The sequence below is a fragment of the Parasteatoda tepidariorum genome, chromosome 3 (genome assembly GCF_982258835.1).
Source record: "Parasteatoda tepidariorum strain Cologne lab strain chromosome 3, Ptep-v5.0, whole genome shotgun sequence".
Lineage (NCBI taxonomy): Eukaryota > Metazoa > Arthropoda > Arachnida > Araneae > Theridiidae > Parasteatoda > Parasteatoda tepidariorum.
Genome location: NC_141757.1, coordinates 27,940,647 through 27,958,822, shown reverse-complemented (window position 1 = coordinate 27,958,822; position 18,176 = coordinate 27,940,647). Strand labels below are relative to the sequence as shown.

Sequence of the window (18,176 nt, the reverse complement as noted above, 5' to 3'; positions counted from 1 at the left end):
CTCCAGCTACTGAAACAACTCTTCATATTTATGTACCTCCAATATTATAATTAGAACACAACATTTTCCTCTTAAAAACATAATGGCGTGATTTTTAAGAGGTTACTAATGTTATGAACAATTGAAGCACGATTCTGCTAGTTTTAAAAATGATTTAAACTTGTATTATACATGAATAGCAAAGTATATACTTGTATTATACTTTGAATAGCATTTGTGATGGAACTTAAAAAAGAAGATGATTCTTGCGGGTAAACTAAAAATGTGAGAATGATGAATCTATATATTATTTTGTATTTGATAATGTAGAATCTTAAAAAGTAAGAAAGTGAACTATACATCGGCTACCTTTTTCTAAATGTACAAATCTTTATGTGATAAATCTTTAATGTAAAAAATCTTTATGTGTGACAAATTTATGTTATACATTTTGTGGTAATATTATCTTTTCTATGCATAGTATTGTATGTGTTACAGGCTATGTTTAACTTATATTTTATTAACCCTTTTAGAGTAATTGAAAGCCTGAATTCACATAGCTTAAAGCCTGTAACACTGAGTATTACAAAAGCTCTAAGACTTTGTATGGTTCATTCTTATAACCCCATCTGTAAAAGATTGATTAAAGCCTTTAAAGAAGATTTCGAAATTATCAAGCACATGACGGTGATGAGGGTAAGTAAATGGGTTTTCTCACATAAATAAAGAAATACTTATTCTAATAGAAATATGTTAATAAGTTTAACTTTTAAATTTTGCACAATTTACAAACTATTGAGGTAAAATAATTTGTAACCCTAAAAGTATCTTGATGTTGTTTTATTTTATTCAAATGCAAAATTTAAAAATGGTACCAAAAATATTCCATTAACAGAATTGTTTGCTTTGAGTAAAGTAGTATGCTAGAGAGTTGTTTTTTAATTGTCTCTAGGTAGTATTAATGCGGGAGTGCCTATATGTATCTTATTTTATTCAACTATAAAATTTAAAAGTTAAAGAACAATTTAAAATCTTTCATTAACAAAATTGGGAGTGTTTTTTTGTCTTAGGGATTCTTCCTACGTTTACTTTACCATAGAAATGATTTTGTATGTTGTTGGGTCATGATTAGCTCCTGTATCTTTCCAATGGAATCAGCAAAACAAATCGTGTGTGGGACTGGTTCAATTATTTGACAGCAGCTTGTTATTTGCTCCAATGAGGATGCTTTTCCATTTGATATTTCGCATTTATGTTGGGCATCAAGAAACAGGGTGGCTGCAGAACAAGGAAAAGTAAGGAAATTTTATCAATCTAAGAAAAATCATGGAAATATCAAGCACAAGTTGGCCACACAGAAGGGAGAACAGGGAAAAATCAGGGAATTAGATCAATTTGAAAGAAATCTAGAAAATGTCAGGGAGGATTGTTTAACTAAAGCACCCCTAATAACCGATGAAATTTAATTTATATGAGCTTTGAAGTACCCAAAAATCTGATTTTTTCAAAAAAAAAAAAAAAAAAAAAATAAGGGCTATTGACTCTTAAATGCTTAATGCTCTTTAAAATGCTGCCTGTAAGCTTTCCTTCTTCAAGTGTCATTAGAAATAACAACTGTTGTTTAAGTGGTTTTAGTTTTCCTAACTATTTATTCAGCTATAAAATTTAAGAATACATTTTCCATTTTTAAAATGTTCCATTTAACAAATATTGCTTGCTCAAAATGCATAAAAGAATTGCTTGTTAAGTAAGTCTATGGGGTATTAGTGTTTAGTGTGTGTAGGTGTGTCTTATTTTGTTTAATTATGAAAGTTAAGAATTAAAAAACAATTCCAATTACGTTTCTTTGCCAAATATTTTTGTTGAAGACATAACTGAAGGAATCGCTTTCATTATTTTTTGCTAATTGAAGTCTTATTTTTTTACAAAATTCCAAGCATCAAGATAATTTTTTTTCTTACAAATTATCATACAACTTTAATTTGTAAATTATGCAAAAAATTTTAAGTTTTTTCCTTGGAAAATTGGCTTGCAATTTTTTTTTATAATCAATTGAGGGAAACAACTTTAAAATTTATTATCTAGTATTTATAATTAATATATTTAAATGTCATTTCTGTTTTATTTTCAGAAATATTTTCTTATGGAATCTGGTGATGTTATGTATAACTTTTATTCTGAGATATTCTGGAAGGTAATTTTTATTCCTTTACTTATATTCCATTTTATTTACTAAAAGCTATGAAAATATTGTTTATAAGGAATGTTAATATAATATAGTTAATATAAATGTAGCTTGTCCTTGTGACAGTTTATTAGTTGCTGCTCCATAATTTATTTCTTCAAATTTCAAACTACTAAACTGAAAAAATTTACAGATAAGAAATTTATTGTTTTTTACATTCTGAAATTAATTAATGAATGTAGTTTTTTTGTAAACACATTTAGCATGTTTAGACTATCTTTTATTAGGTACTTATTCAGATGAGGATTAAAGTTAAATATTTATTTTTGTCTCTTATCGGCCAAATTACTTTTTAATTTTGTAAAACACTTATAATTAACAGTAAAACACTTATAATTTGCAAAGATATTTTATCAAATATAGCGACATGTTTTATATTTATTATAACACTATATGTTTATTTTTTTATACGTTTTTATTTCTTCTTTTGAATTAACTTGTTATTTTTACTATTTTTTTCAGATCTTCAAAAATCAAAATTGGCAAGATATTGCTTCATTGTGCAGTGCCCTTGAAAATGCTATTTTGGAAAATAAAGACAACTGTAAAAAGTAAAATAGTTTTAATTCAACTGTTATTTAAAAGTTTTTTTTAGATTTTATGTCTTAGTTTTTTTGCATGGTTCATATTTTTAAATGTATTTCTGTGTGAAATGTAAGTTTTAATTTCTGTTTTTGTCTTTGAAATTATACAAGCTAGTAATTTTTGAAACCCTGTTTTTCTATTGATATTTCTATTGCTGAACTTTTTTTATTGTTGTTTTCCCTAATGTTTCTAAAGTTATATTTTAGTTATATGTGTAAAAGATACTTTCTGTCATTGTATCAATGTGTAGCTAAAGCAGCAGAGTACCGTATTTTTCGGTGAAAGCGCCGCTTCGTCGTAAGCGGCGCACATCGATAAAATTGAAATTTTTAAAAAAAAAGTTATTGTAAGCGCCGCAATGGCGCTAAACCGGGCATATCAGCATCCTTTTAGAAGAGACCTTTAAATTACCATTTAGAATATCTGTATAATAAAAAATTAAATTTTTGTATGCATTTCATAAAGTAAAGTTTTAATTTCTGAATTATAATAAAAAATTTCTTTTTCAGCAAAAAAAAAGAAAAGAAAACAACAAAACGATATAAAATAAAGTTGTTCTTACCAGTTGGCACTGTGCCAAAAAACAGAAGAACAGCAAAAAAATTATTTATATGTGCAGTAGCTGCGCTGAACTGATTACAGAAATCAGTAAAACAATGTAATAAGAAAAGTAAAATAAAAATTTATTATATGAAAGATTTTAAAATAAAAAGATTTTAAAATTTATTACCGTTAACAATTTGAGGAAAAACTAATACATAACAACGAAACAGCTAATAATAACGAAATAACTAACAATAACAAGAATAATAAATAACTAAACAAGCCCCAAAAAAATTCTGAAGGAATGAGAGAAGAGGAAATAAGTTTCACTTTCACAATCTTAGGGGGTGGAATTTTAGTGGGTAGAATGCCCTCTCCTTCAATGGAAATAGCCCAATGTGACTCAACTTAGAAAGAGAAGAAAATGTTTAAAAGAGGGGTGTACCCCACCTCCTCCACGTGTCATTTCTACTGGAGCTGATTAGGAGAAATCAATCAGTTATATTTTAAAGGGGTTGGGGAAAAGAAAAGGGTATGGGACCCCTAATCCAGCATTCCAAAATTCAGCACTTAATCTGGTCTAATTTTTTTTTCCTTTTTTTTTTAAGAAATTTATATTGATAAGATAAAAAAAAAATCAGCTATATTCTTTTTATTTGGAATTTTATTCTGTTGAAGTAACTTACTTTATTTTATCTTTTAAAAATAAAAAGGAAGCTTGAAAAAAAAATCTGTGTCAAAGGAAACATCTGTTTCTTAAGCAGTTTAAAATAAATTGAGAAGTAAAAACATCTGCATTTCCAATGAACAAAATAAAGAAATGCAAGTTGGAAAAAACTGATCAATCAATCTTGACAGCTAGGCTTGTGCTTTACTGATTTGCCCCCAAATCTCCCTCTGTTTGACCATAAATTGGTCACACCCAGTTGACATTGAAACTACCATGTAGACAACAAAATGAATTCTATCCCTTTTGCGGTTTTTTATTCGATTTATTAATTTTTTTATTTTGCTGCTTTTTATTAGTTATTAACTGCTAATTTTTTTTTTTTTTTTTTTTTTTTTTTTTTTTTTTGTAAATAGCTTGTTTTTTTTTCTTGTTAATAGTTGTTTGCTTGTTTCTTTTTTTTTTAACGTTATTAGTTTTTCGCTTGTTTTTTGTTGTTATTCATTGTTTGTTTCTTAGCATTAATTGTTACATTTTTTTTCTTTTTTTGTAGTTCCTTGTTAGCTTTTTTTTTTTTTTTCTTGCGAGGTAAGCGTCTTTTGTTAAAACGAAATGTTATCTAAAAGAAAAAACGAGAACTATGATCTCGCTCCAAAGAAGAAACGATTATTTCTTCTTCATAGGATTCGAAATATTTCTTCTTGATTATATTATATAGATTATTATTTTGATTAGTAAAATTTCTTAAGATGGGCCAGTTTTAAATTCACCCCATCATAATCTACGATCGAAACTTGACTAAATTTATCGGATTTTCTGAAATTAACAATGGAATTGAATTATAGTAATATTAGGGGGCCATATTGGAATTTCCGAAAGAGATCCAAAAATCGCCATTTCGTCAGTCCCGTGAGTGTCGGATTTAGGATCCTATTACTTCCTTTTCTGTTCGCTCAAATTACAATTGCCGATGTTCTGCAGCAGATCGCGATACGAGCGAATATTTCGTCAACTTCGTTATTAATTTTTTTTTAATAGTCTTTCTCTCAGAAAATTATTTCATCTTAAATAACTTTCCTTGAAAAATTTTTTTGCTACTAAAAAATATTTCGTCGGAAGCGCCGCATGTAGGAAAAAAACAACTTTTTTTTCGATAGCGCCGCGGCGCTTCTGCCGAAAAATACGGTATCTTATTACAATAATGTGTTTAGCATAAAAGAATGGGACTGGTGTTTTGTTAATTAAGTAGAAAAAACACAATAATTTCAAAACAAAACATATAAAATATAAAAATATAGAAAAGGTTGTGAGAGAAGGAGATGTATATTACTTGTGATAAATTATTTAAAAATATATTTCCTTAATTAAATTGCCAAGTTATAAAATATAAGATTAAAGCATAATCAAAGGTAGTGGAAATTTTTTTAAGGTATGTTCATTCTGAATTAAGAACTGATCTGATTGGTTTGTTTTAGTTAGATATGCTCTTGGCTTCAACTTTATTAAACTGGATAACTCACAAACTGTATTTATCGAAATTCGTAATTTAAGCGTAACTTTTAATCCTATGATTTTTTAATTGGATTTTTTAAAACTACTTTCACTGAAAATTTACCTGGATATGGTTGTCAGAGATTCGCTCAAATTAAATTTGCACGTGACAATGTCTAGATAACTCAAAATTTTTACAAATTCCATTGTATTCAATTTCTTAATATTCTATATAATATTTTTAATTCAATGATTTTATACATTTATTACACTTGAGGGATAATAACTGTTTTTAATCAAATTTGAGAAATGTTGGTCATTATGTTTTAGATAAAATAAATATTTCTACAAGTTCTTTTAATTTGACCAAAAATAGCATTTATGTATAATGTTTTTAGAAGTATTAGAATTCCATGCACTTATTTTAATTATATTAAAGTAAAAGTTTTATCTTTTATTGTTTAGTTGAATTAAGTAGATTTTATCTTTTTCATTATAATTAAATTCAAATAATTTATTTTAGATATAATTAATTAAAAATATTTTAAACCTTTTGTGAATTATCTTTTAATTTATTGTTTTCTTCATCGAAACTATTTTTATCTATTTCAAATTATTAATTTTAAGAATTGAAAATATTTCTTATTGTTAGTTTTTGAGTTCTTTTTATTTTTTTTCTTCAATTTATTATTTTCGTTATTTCATCGTATTAAGGGTTGTATGTACTTTGCAGTTTATACAAATTCTTTAAAACTTTTCTTAATTTTTCAATTTTAATTATGTAGATATAAAATGAGGAAAGAGTGCATTGAAACCTTTTAAAAACTAATAAGCGATTACAAAGAAAGCATTTCGTGTTTTTCACATTTTGGACATGTCTGTAATTTCTTTTCTGTTTTTTTTAAGGTTTTTATAACAGTATCTTCTCGTTAGTAGTCACAAAAATGGCAATACAAGTAAAGGTCTAGTGTTAAAATTTTTTTAAGCTGAAAATATTATTCCAACTCAATTTTAAATTTTTTTTACATTAAGGATTATTTTGTGATAAGAAAATGGGTGTTACTATTTAAGAATTTCACCACTGAAACTGTAATCATGAGAACCAATCATTTTTAACACCATTCTCGAGTGCATAGATAATAGTAGCTATGTACAAAATTTTATTACTGTCACCCAAACGGTGTGCTCTCCATAGATACATATGTCAGCAAAGTTACTTTTTAATCACCCTGTAGGAATGTATATATATTAATATGTAATAGAATTGTAAAAATGTATGTAATATTAAAAGCTGTAACAAATCTTTTTTATATTATTTCTTAATCTAAATTCAAGATTTAAAACGAAGTCCGTTTCCATAACTAGTGTTTGTACACATAGAAATTGTATCACATGACTAAAAAGCCATGCTCAGAGAATATCCCATACTTTTAACATTTCTTGTTTCTCTGACGCTGACTTTTAGCACTGAAATACTTCTTAGCCAGCCCTTGTTTATTTTCAATATTTGTAACTGCATTTTTATAGTATTTTTCGTTTCATGTTTTCTCTAATAAAAATGCCTTTAATAGCCTCTATCATTTCTTCACAGCAATAATAAAAGCAGCACGATGCTTATTATTACGAAAAACTGCTTATTATTACTAGATTAAGAAAAATGCTATGCCGAATGATTCTATGTTTGGGGAAAAACAGATAATCTCTTCTTCAAATCAAGGTCATATAATGTCTTCAACACTTTTGAAACACAAGATTTAAAAGATGAAACTTACCTATCAGCCTTAAATATTTGTTTGGCATAAATTGATACATATTATATGCACATGTATCATAACATTATATTTTATTTATATTTTTTTTCAGACTTGATATACTTTTGATAGATGCTCCTGATAGAATTCCTCAGCATTCTCTAAGCCACCTTAGCCTGTTGAAACTTTCTTACAATGTAATTTTTCTTTTATTATCTTTCCTTTAATGAATGACTTCATTGTTTTCAAGAATTGAATTTATTAACAAGCATTTATCATTTATCTTAGGATACGTATCTTAGTATAATTAAATTTATTTATACAAGTATTAACAATTTATCGTAGGATATGTGATTTTAAGAGAACTTGAATATAAATTTAGTCATATTCTACTTTCATTGAAAAATCCTTAAAATCAAAAGCTCATTTTTAATTTGAAGCAATATAGAACTTTTATTATTAAAAAATTTTTTAACTTGATTAAATATTTTTAATCCTGTTTATTCATTTAAAAAAATGATTATTAGTTTTTTATTAATAAAAAAAATTCCTTTTTTCTTTCTTTTTTTTGAATTTATTAAATATAAAAAGAAAGTTACCAAAAAACCTGCATTTCAAGTATTTTAAAATTTAACTTTCTTATAAAGTTTAAAATATTCAGTTCTTTCTTAAAATATTCAGTTTTTTTTAAATCAATCCAACTGTGTTCAAATTGTTTCCAATTTTGTAAAATGATTTTTAAAGTAATAATTGCTCTACACATATATATTCTTTAATACTAGTGACAGAAAGTTTCAGAAAAGATTTTATACTACATATTTTGTTACCTACGATAATTTAATTTCAAATTCTGTTGATATTATTAGATTTATTTTTCAATTTCAGGTTAAATGGCCCATAACAATGATATTGGGAAGTAGTGTTCAGGCAGAATATAATCAAATATTTAACTTCTTGCTTCAAATTAAATGTGCCAAATTTTTGTTAGATAACTTATATTCATTAAGTAAGTTGATGTTTTTTTAAGTTAATTTTTGCTTTGCTCAAATGTATATTCTTTGCTTACTTTTCCATTTTGTTTTTGTCTGTGTTAAACCTTTGTTGAAAATTTTATGAATTTTTTTCTCTTTTAACACCAATTCTGTTATGTACAGTGTTTGTATTTTTATGCATAGCAGGCAAAAAAAGAAGAAAAAACTGAAAAACTCTTGATTTTTAAATTTTTAACTACATAACGCTAACTGACAAAATACAAAGCCTATTAGAACCTTCCAGAAAGTTTCTGACTGCTACCATTCAAATTCAAAATTTTGTCATATTTAAAATTATTTTAAAATTTTTATTTCTAAAACTCTTTAAATTACCTACAAAAATCACAATTGAAAGCCCCGATTTGACTACTAATCTTATAAGGCTTTGAGTGTTAACAAATTAGTATAAAATAAATTGATGTTATTAGAAAAAAGAATTTTTAGACAGAGGTGAATTGCTGTATCTGTATTTTATTCAATACATATCACCTAGTTTCATCTCATTATTGCAAGCTATGCTAGCTTACATTCGTGGTTAGGTACAGGATTATTCTGATTCTGAAAAAAATCCTTTAAATATTTGTAAGTATCTTGAAAATTGGCATTTAAAATTTTTTAAAATTTATTTGCCACAAAATCTTTGATGGATCCTGTTAATTTTTTTAAAAATTAAGTAAAAAAATGTTTTTTCTCCAGTTAAATAATTCCTTCCTTATTTGGACCAAAAGCCATGAAGCAGATTCATTTTAGTGAGAAAAAGTTGGCAAATTAGTGTTTTTTTGGTTCCACCATTCTTTTACGTGAGTTAACGTATAAATAAGTGAAATTAAATATAAAATATGAATGGAGTAATTACTTCATGAGCAATATCACAGACTGCCAAACTCCAGATTGCTTGATGTTGAATTCTAAATATTGGTATAACGAATTTTCGTTATTCCATGGGGATTATTTCGGCCCCTTGAAATTCGGTAAAATGGAATTCAACTGTATTTTCATTTGACTATGAAGCATTCAATGTTAATTCACTACTGTGTACCTTTGCAATACCTTACTTACTATAATACCTTCTTACTGTAATACCTTTGATCAAATTAAACTACATTTTTCAAGATAAAACATGAAAAAATCTGAACAGCATTTGCCCTATAATGAATGAATTTTTGAGTAATAAGTTATCTTCATAACTTGGGGGGGGGGGGGTTAAAATATATTCTAAATAATTACTTTTAATTAAATTATGAAATTTGACAAAAAAGCACCTATGAAAACTTCTTTAAATGCTGGTTTGGTTTAGCATTTAATTAATTTTATGTTACTCATATTATTAGTTTATTTACTTATTGTGGAAGAACTCTAATGCTAATTATATGAATGTAAAAAATTTTGCAAAAATGGACGCGTTTATAAAACTCATTGCTCACTATATTATAAATAATTTTATTTATTAGAGACTATAATAACTGTTTGTTGCTTTTTTCCATATATATTTTTAATTATAGATTTATTTAGATTTTTAAATTACAGTGTACAGTTTTTTTTGCATATTTTTATTCGCAATTTTGATACTTTTTTTAAAAGTAAATTGGATCATTGGTTTGCCATATGGCATTGGTCTATTGAAAGAATGTGGTTTGGTATTTGATTTTTTTTTTAAAACCATTTGCAAGTTGAGAACTTACTTGCATGAGATGCCTCTGCCATTTCTGTTTAAAAAAAGTCAGTAATTTTTCAATAATGTCACTTATGACGACAATGATTTTACAAAAATGAGAACTTAAGACGACAATCATTTTACAAAAATGTCACTTACAATGACAATCATTGCACCGAGTCTGTTAAAATCTAGAAAATTTTCATTTAATTATGAAGCGCAATTTGATAATTCTAAATGGGTGCTTATTTTCGATTTTCGTTTTTTAAAAGCCCTTAAAGGTGCTTTTTTCATTGGACATTTTTAAATAGTGCTTAATTTTCCCTTTTCTAAATGAGATTTTTTTCTTCACCGTGTCAATTTTCGCCACGTATTATGCAAAACCGTGTTTTTCACATTGTTCTATTCAACGTTTTCACAATTCATTCAACCACAATCTCTTTTGGCATACCTTCAGTACGCAGCGTATGAAAGCACCAATCATTTTGCATGTTTGATTAAATGCTTGCAAGTCCGCATGTGTGCCTACTGAGCTGGGTTCTCTGAGATTCTTGCACTCTCATGTGCAATTCTGCTGCATTTTGAAAGATGTTCTCGATTTCAGGCTTCATTTTCCACCGTCTAATATCAAACCGAAAACTATGTTAATCATTTTACAATGACTAATATAATCGAGAAAAGTGTTCTTTGTTGGAAACTAGTTATTTTATCATGATCATGTAAAGTATTTGAAAATTATTTTGCATTTTGTTAATGCATATAGTGCTTAAAAAGTACTTAAGTACTTATTTTTTGTTGAGAGATTTGGCTACGCACCCTGGGTAAGTAAGTTAATGCAGAAGCTATTGTATTGTTATTTTTGTTTGTCATATTTACATTTAATTTGTGTTTAAAGTTTTTTTTCTTTTGTGTGGTCACCAATATTTATATATTTTTTTCAAGGTCTGAGTGGACCAGAAAAGATGACTCGATTGATGAAAGCATTTTTAAGGAGTACTCTCCCTAGAGAACAAAAGATGCATGGAATGCACATAATAAGGATGAAACTGATGTTCTTTGTCAATGGTTTACATAACTACATTATGACTGGGGTAAAATGATTGTTATTTAATTAAAATTTTATTTAATTAAACATTTTTGTTATTTTTTATAATAACAATCAAGTTAAAATGTAGAAAATTTTATAAAATAATTAAATAAAGATCTCTTTAATGAGAACCATTTGATTTTTTTTTAAATCCAAAATTTTTTTTAAATTTGCTGAATAACAAAAATAAATTAATATTATAATTATTGAATTTTTTTCCTTTCACAATTTTTTTTTAAATTTAATTTAATTTAATTATTTCTTTTGTTTCACATACTAACAAATATTTAATGGGAAATTAAGTTGTATTAGTTTTAAAAATAGTTCTATTTAAATATAGATTCTTCATAGTTCAGGAATTGAACTACACAATGCTCTGCAGCGATCTGAAAGTCTTGAAGAAATGATTCAGATTCACAAAAGACACTTTAAAACACTCATTGAAAGATGTCTTTTAACACGTCGAATTGCATACATCAAGGATCACATATTTGAAGTTTTAAACCTCTGTTACGTTTTCCAACAACTTTGGTTAAAAGGAGTAGATAATGTGAAGTAAGTAATTTTTAAATTCATATTTTTCTAATCTATCTATATAAAAGACAAATTGTTGAATAATGCACAAATAATGCCACACAAACAGACATTAGTTGTGATTCATTTGTGTTGTTTAGTTTTTTTCCTATACTGAGAGATACTGATCTGTGGTTAAAAGGAGGTTTTCACTTATCTTGAGGATTGAGAATTTCGTAGCAACCAGGGCTCAATCTCATAATTTTTGCAGGCTGTCCATGTTGGTCTTCAAAATCCATTATTCATTAAAAAAAATGACAGCAAAAACTTTTATTTTTAACTATAAACAAAACTTTTTAACTATAAACAAAACTTTTATCAAAACTTTTATTTTTAACTATAAACTAAAGTATACAGTATAATTGACTTAAAGTATTAGGTATTATTAACAGCAAAATATTAAGTATTGTGGCGTAAATTCAGAGCATTATTATAAAACTATTATCAAATTTATTAAGTATTACCATACTATCAGCAATGGCATGCCCATTTAACATCTATTTTAAAATAATGTATAATGTAATGTATAATACATTTTTTTAATTTCCAATGCATAGCAATTGAATTAAGCTCTTTTTTTCTATTAATAAAAATGAACATAACGGGGGGGGGGGGTATGCATGTGCTTTATTTAATAAATTCTTATTTTTGCAATTAAATTCAATATTATTTAGGCCACAGTAATATTAGGTATAATATTCTATTATATTAGATCAAGCATAATAATATTTTTTTGCCTTATTTAAAATGCTGAATCTCTATTCTTAGCACAAAGTTTGCCCTTTCTTCAGTATTATGTCTCACATTTAAACACTAACTGTTATTATACTTTCTGTTTGTACAAATATGCAGGCATGGTAACAGCACCAAAAAGGGTGATAGCAAACTTGCAATAAACGTAAAAAAAATTAAAAAATTCTTCATTGGGTTTAAATTAAATAGGATTTATTAAAAAACGCCACCTGACTGTTATTTAACCTTGATTAGAAATTTTTTTCTTTTTTATTACCTAAGTCTGTCTAATTACTATTTTGGAAGAAGGAAAATTGGAAAAATAAGAGTTCCTTAGGTTGTAATGAAGATCTTCATAGTGAAAAATTAAACTCTTATTGCATAAATTTGTTTTATTATTTTATGTTATTTTATTATCTTCTTCATAGTGAAAAATTAATCTCTTTTTGCATAAATTTGTTTTACTATTTTATGTTATTTTATTATTATTTGTTATAGTTTATTTCAAGAAGTAAATTGAAATTGTGTTAGCAAAATGTTTTTATATTCAATAAATAATAATTTAAGCAAGTATAAGTCTTGGCAAAATTAGGAAGAGGAAGGAGGAAAATATGAAAATAAGGCTTCCTCAGGTTGTAATTAAGATCTTCTTCATAGTGAAAAATTAAACTTTTATTGCATAAATTTGTTTAGGAATTATTTTATGTTATTTTATTATTTTATTTTATTTTATTATTATTTGTTATAGTGTATTTCAAAAAATAAATTTAAATTATGTTAGCAAAATTTTTTTATATTCAATAAATAATAATTTAAGCAAGTATAAGTTTTTTCAAAATTAGGAAGAGGAGGGAGAAAATATTAAAATAAGGCTTCCTCAGGTTGTAATTAAGATCTTGATTAGGAAAATTGTAGCTTTTGGTATCAATATTAATGCATATATACAACCTTTTTTTTAAATTTACACTCATTAATTTTTATTAAAAGATATCTAAGAAATATTTTAATTTGTATTATTAAAATGTATTTCAGAGCAATAAATTTAAATTATGCAAACAGAATGTATTTTCATTTATTAATAAATATACATTCTAAACCAAACAATAATATAATTGGCTGTACAAAAGTAGGGATTGGCTAAAAAGTTGGATGAAAAGTTCAAAACAAAACTTAGTAAGATTACCTAGTTCTTGATAACATTTGTGAATGATATAATGTGAATTGCCATTTTATTTGTCTGTTAAGGAACTCAAATATTTATAGATATGTGTATTCTTTAATCTATTAATTATCTTTTCCTTGTAGTCAGAAGTGTTCCTTTTTAACCCGTTTACTTCCAGTTTTTCTTTTAAAAAAATTAGGACTTTAGCAGATCAAATGAAGTAAAACTAGCAATATTCTTCCAAAATAAAAGAAAGAATTAACTATAACGGTTTTCTGGAGTTGATAAATGTGTCCGCTTGTCTCTTTAGATGGGATGCATATGTTCCTATAGTCTTAAAAAACATGTGTCCTGGTGGGGCCAAAAAGTTAACTCATTCGACAAAAGGTATATTTTTTTACATAAAATTGTTTTACCAATTTCAATAATTCAATTTAGAGAGAAAATAAATACATTTAAGAAATAAATTGATTAACAATTCCCATTGAACCTTAGATTTATATTTCTAAGAGTTGTTTTGTCATAGTTAAAGACTTCTGAATGCAACCATTTTTATTTCTTTTTAGTGTTGAAGATCTAAGGAACATAGAACAGAAATTTAGTAAAATAAACAACATTTTGACCTGTTGTTTGAATAAGCCTCTACGAAGAGGGACAAACTTAGACTGTGAGTATTTTTTGATGATTTTAAATTTTATAATTATTGATGACATTTGTGCAATTCAGACACATAGATTTTTAACTTCAAAGAAAGTTTTTGGAATTGTCTTCTTTAACCTTTTTTTATAACACAAGTGGAGAATAAAATCACCTAAAACCATATTTTTTTTTTAAGCAGTGAAGCTTAAAATTATTTCCTGGTAAGAGGATGATGCATTCCAGTTGCACTGAACTACAGTTTTTTACTATATAAATTCCTACTTCACTCTCTCCCACCTCAAATGAGTGGTCAGAATTTGGAAACGTCTTTTTTTTCACAGAAAATTATTTATTTTAAGCTTCTGAAAGGCATTTTTTAAACTTTATTTTTAAGCGAATTCCAAAGATATTAAGGGTAGTTAACACAATTTTTTTTACTTATAAACAAAAATTATGATGTTATCAAATATGTTCAACAAATTAATTTATTGCTACGAATTCCGAGAGTAAAATAAAAATTTCTAAGGTTTTGGTTGTTTTAAAATTAACATGATTTAAAACTCCTTTTTATATGCAAACATTGAATTTTGATTTCAGGTTTGGTTTCTGAATATTTTCAACGTTCACTATTTCAATGAATTTTGTTACATTTTCCTGCATTTTAGGATTTTATACACTTTAACTAAAATGTAATGCATTTAAAAAATATATTTTCTTACATTTTTTTTTGTTGTTTCGTACTTGTACTTTTTACTTGTTATTTTTTATAATCAAAACTTTTTATTTTTTACTTCATTACTTTTGTTTTAAGTAGTTGTAGTTTTACTTGTCACTTTTTGAAGTAACCTTCCCATGTATGATGTAAATACTATACTTCAATTGTAAAAATATTCTTAAAATGAAGTGTAAAAATTAACTTTGAATTTGGTTTTAACCCTCCAGAGAATGAGAGGTTGTAATTTAACTATTCATTACCACAAGAAAAGACGATTTTCTATGCAGAAAAAGCTGCAGCTAAAAAGGCCATTTCTTTCTTTTTTTGTGCTGAATTGTCAGTGGTTGAATTATGTCAAGTAGTAGAAAAATATATTTCATTTCTTTAGTTTACATTCTTAATTTTTTTTTCACTTGGTAAAATATGAAATTAAGGTTATTTTCTTTTTAGTTGAAACTCTTGGACACATGATGCTATCTAGTTCTCATTCATTGCATTTCTTCGGTGAAGAAAACAGTTATTAATGTTAATGCTACTCCCAAGATGATGGTTTGTAGGAATTTGTTTTTGTCTTTCAGCTTTATAATGAGTTACAAGAATTGTTAATATTCAAAATACTTTGGTTTTCAAAATTTTTAATCGGTACCAAATAGCTTATATAACTACAAAAGTGTTTTGTAAATTTTATGTATATCTAATTAAACATTCAATTGTTATAAACACTTACAATTTTTGCGAAAATGTTTAATTTTGGTGACTTTCAAAAACTGAAATAATACTCCTTAAAACGTAAAAAAAGTTTAACATGTGCAATAAGTCCCCCCCCCCCCAATTTGTCTCCTTAAGTGTGGCCTATAATTTATAAAATGTTTAAAATATTAATTCTACTTAAAAAAGTTTTTGTTCTCATTATAACAAAGCTTCCATTGTGTATATTGTACAAATTTATGTTAGAAAATTATGTTAGAAAAAACTGTACAAGTAAATTATGTAAAGCACATATAAAAGTATTTAATAAAAGCTTCTTTCTGTGCATGATTTTGTTTTGTTTTTTCTACTTTTTAAACCATGTATTTTCTCTCTAGTAATACTCTATGAAGTATGAAACATTTGTTAGTTAATTTTAATTCTTCCAAATTTCTTAAGGAAAATGGAAATGTATTTTTCCTGTATGTTTATATTAAGAAACTACAATTAAGGTATCCACAATTTCTTAGTTTGGCTGATATTTAAACAGTATAAACTTATATCAATTTAAACATATGTTTGCTTGTGTAGTTTAAGTTAGAATACTGATTTAAATATTTTTTTCTCAAGCTTTTAGTATCAGTGATGCTTTCTTTTTATACTGGGCACAGCTTGAAATGGTGTATTTAAGAAAATGGACATAGCTATATAAATAAATATATGTAGCCTTTAATTCTGTTTTTCAAACTTCATCCATGAAAATTGCTCTTTTTTTAAAAAAAAAAGTATACTATTGAACTATTGAATCTATATAAATGTGTGATGTCTATTTACCTAAATAATTTATTACTTTTTTTAAAATTAGTCTTTTTCGAAAAGATAATAAAAGTAATCAATTATTTACAATGGTTCAGGGCTTCCACCAGTCAAGGAAAACCTGTAATTGTCAGGGAATTTTATTTTAACTCCAAAAGTCAGGGAATAGTCAAGGAAAGTTTTTACAAATTCCTGGAAAATTCCAGTAGCATACATGGAAAATAACCAGTCTTAGAATTGTAAGTAACAGTAATCAGTTATTGAGATTCTTGTTAAATAATTATAGCATCTATTGCAATTATTTGTTGTAAAAAGTTCAAATTTTAGTCAAATTTACATGTTCAATCCACGATCAATGATTTTTTTTATCATAAATCTAATACTTTGCATTATGAATAAAAAAAATCAGTTTTCTGATGAAAAATTGCGTGGTATTGATAAAATATGGTCTGAATTTTCATTGAAATTTACCTGATATATATACCCGAAAAAGTCAGGAATTTTTTTTTTTCGGAAATTGAGTGGGAACCCTATGGGTCCTGTAAATTTATAATAGTGGTTTTAAATTAACGTTATATGAATTTAGAATTGTTTAAAACCCTTTTATAGTTTAGTGTTATGAATTTAAAGAGATATCTGAATAATTATGTCTGTAATATACTCAGAAACCGAAGTCAATGACTTTGCCCCTTAATGATTATGTTACATGTTTAAAAAGGCATGTCCATTGTAAATAATGTCCAAGTAATTAATGTTCATTGCAAATGTTTGATTTGATTTTGCAGTCAAAGTTGAAAAAATATTCCACTACGTTAGCATTTTTGACTTACGAATTATTGCGAAATCTCTTGTTTTCACTTTCGTAAATCTGATATTTTTTTGCATTTCACTTGAATTAACGCAGGCGCTCTAAGAGAGCGCATACGCAATCATTTAAAATCTTATGTAAGAGTACGGAAGCTAATGCAAATTTGTGAAATCTCCTTAGTTAAATTTTTTTTCACCCTGTTAGGAGAATGGTTATTCAACTAGTGAGGAAATAAAATGTAAAGTTATGTAAGAAATGAAGAGTCAAGTCAAATTTTAAAAATTATTTTATACAATTATAATTTAAATTTATTGTACATTTTGTTATATTTATTAATTTACAATTTAAGTAATAAATACCCACCACACATGTAGTCAGAAATTATTTGAGCTTTGGCAACTTCAGCACCAACTTCAGTCTCAGCATTTATTATGCAGCTACAATACTTCAATAGGTATGATATTTAAGACAGCAGTTTTAAAAAACAACTTTTTAGTGAAATATATTAACGAATTGAGTTTTCTGAACTATGATGGAAATGGAGTTTACTTTTGCTTGAAAATTCCATTCTAATGATATATATTTTGCTCCATTTAAATTTTACTATAACTTCATACAATTTGCTTCATATGAATTTTATATAAATTAGCTCTCATGAGTGCCTTCTACTTTATCAAACGTCTTACTTAGTGAATCAATAATGATCCTAGTGATCATGCCTAGTGGCTTACATTCAGCAGTCTCATAAATTATCGGGATAAAGTGACACAAATTGTAGACAATTGAATTATTTAATTTCTTTTTGTTTTCCTGTATTATAAAATGCAGTAATAATGAAAAATATTGTATGAAAATTGTACAAAATGCCGTCATTGTCGAATATTACTTGTTAATACAATAACTAAATATATTTATATATTTATTTATCATCAATATACAGTTATTAAAGGTATATGTGTGTGTGTATATATATATATATATATATATATATATATATATATATATATATAT

General features: G+C 26.0%; 1 protein-coding gene across 2 annotated transcripts in view; it reads left to right on the top strand.

Moving 5' to 3' along the window:
* LOC107436269 (gamma-tubulin complex component 5) overlaps positions 1-15,892 on the top strand; it is a 45,260-nt gene extending 29,368 nt beyond the window's left edge. For both annotated transcript variants that reach the window (XM_043053703.3, XM_071177549.2), the window contains exons 14-22: positions 513-675; positions 2,111-2,173; positions 2,687-2,775; positions 7,374-7,458; positions 8,147-8,267; positions 10,889-11,037; positions 11,374-11,588; positions 14,067-14,167; positions 15,305-15,892. In XM_043053703.3, coding sequence (XP_042909637.2) covers positions 513-675; positions 2,111-2,173; positions 2,687-2,775; positions 7,374-7,458; positions 8,147-8,267; positions 10,889-11,037; positions 11,374-11,588; positions 14,067-14,167; positions 15,305-15,378 — 1,060 coding nt within the window. In that variant the 3' untranslated portion in view covers positions 15,379-15,892. The remainder of the gene's footprint in view (positions 1-512; positions 676-2,110; positions 2,174-2,686; positions 2,776-7,373; positions 7,459-8,146; positions 8,268-10,888; positions 11,038-11,373; positions 11,589-14,066; positions 14,168-15,304) is intronic.
* Positions 15,893-18,176: the final 2,284 nt, after the last annotated feature.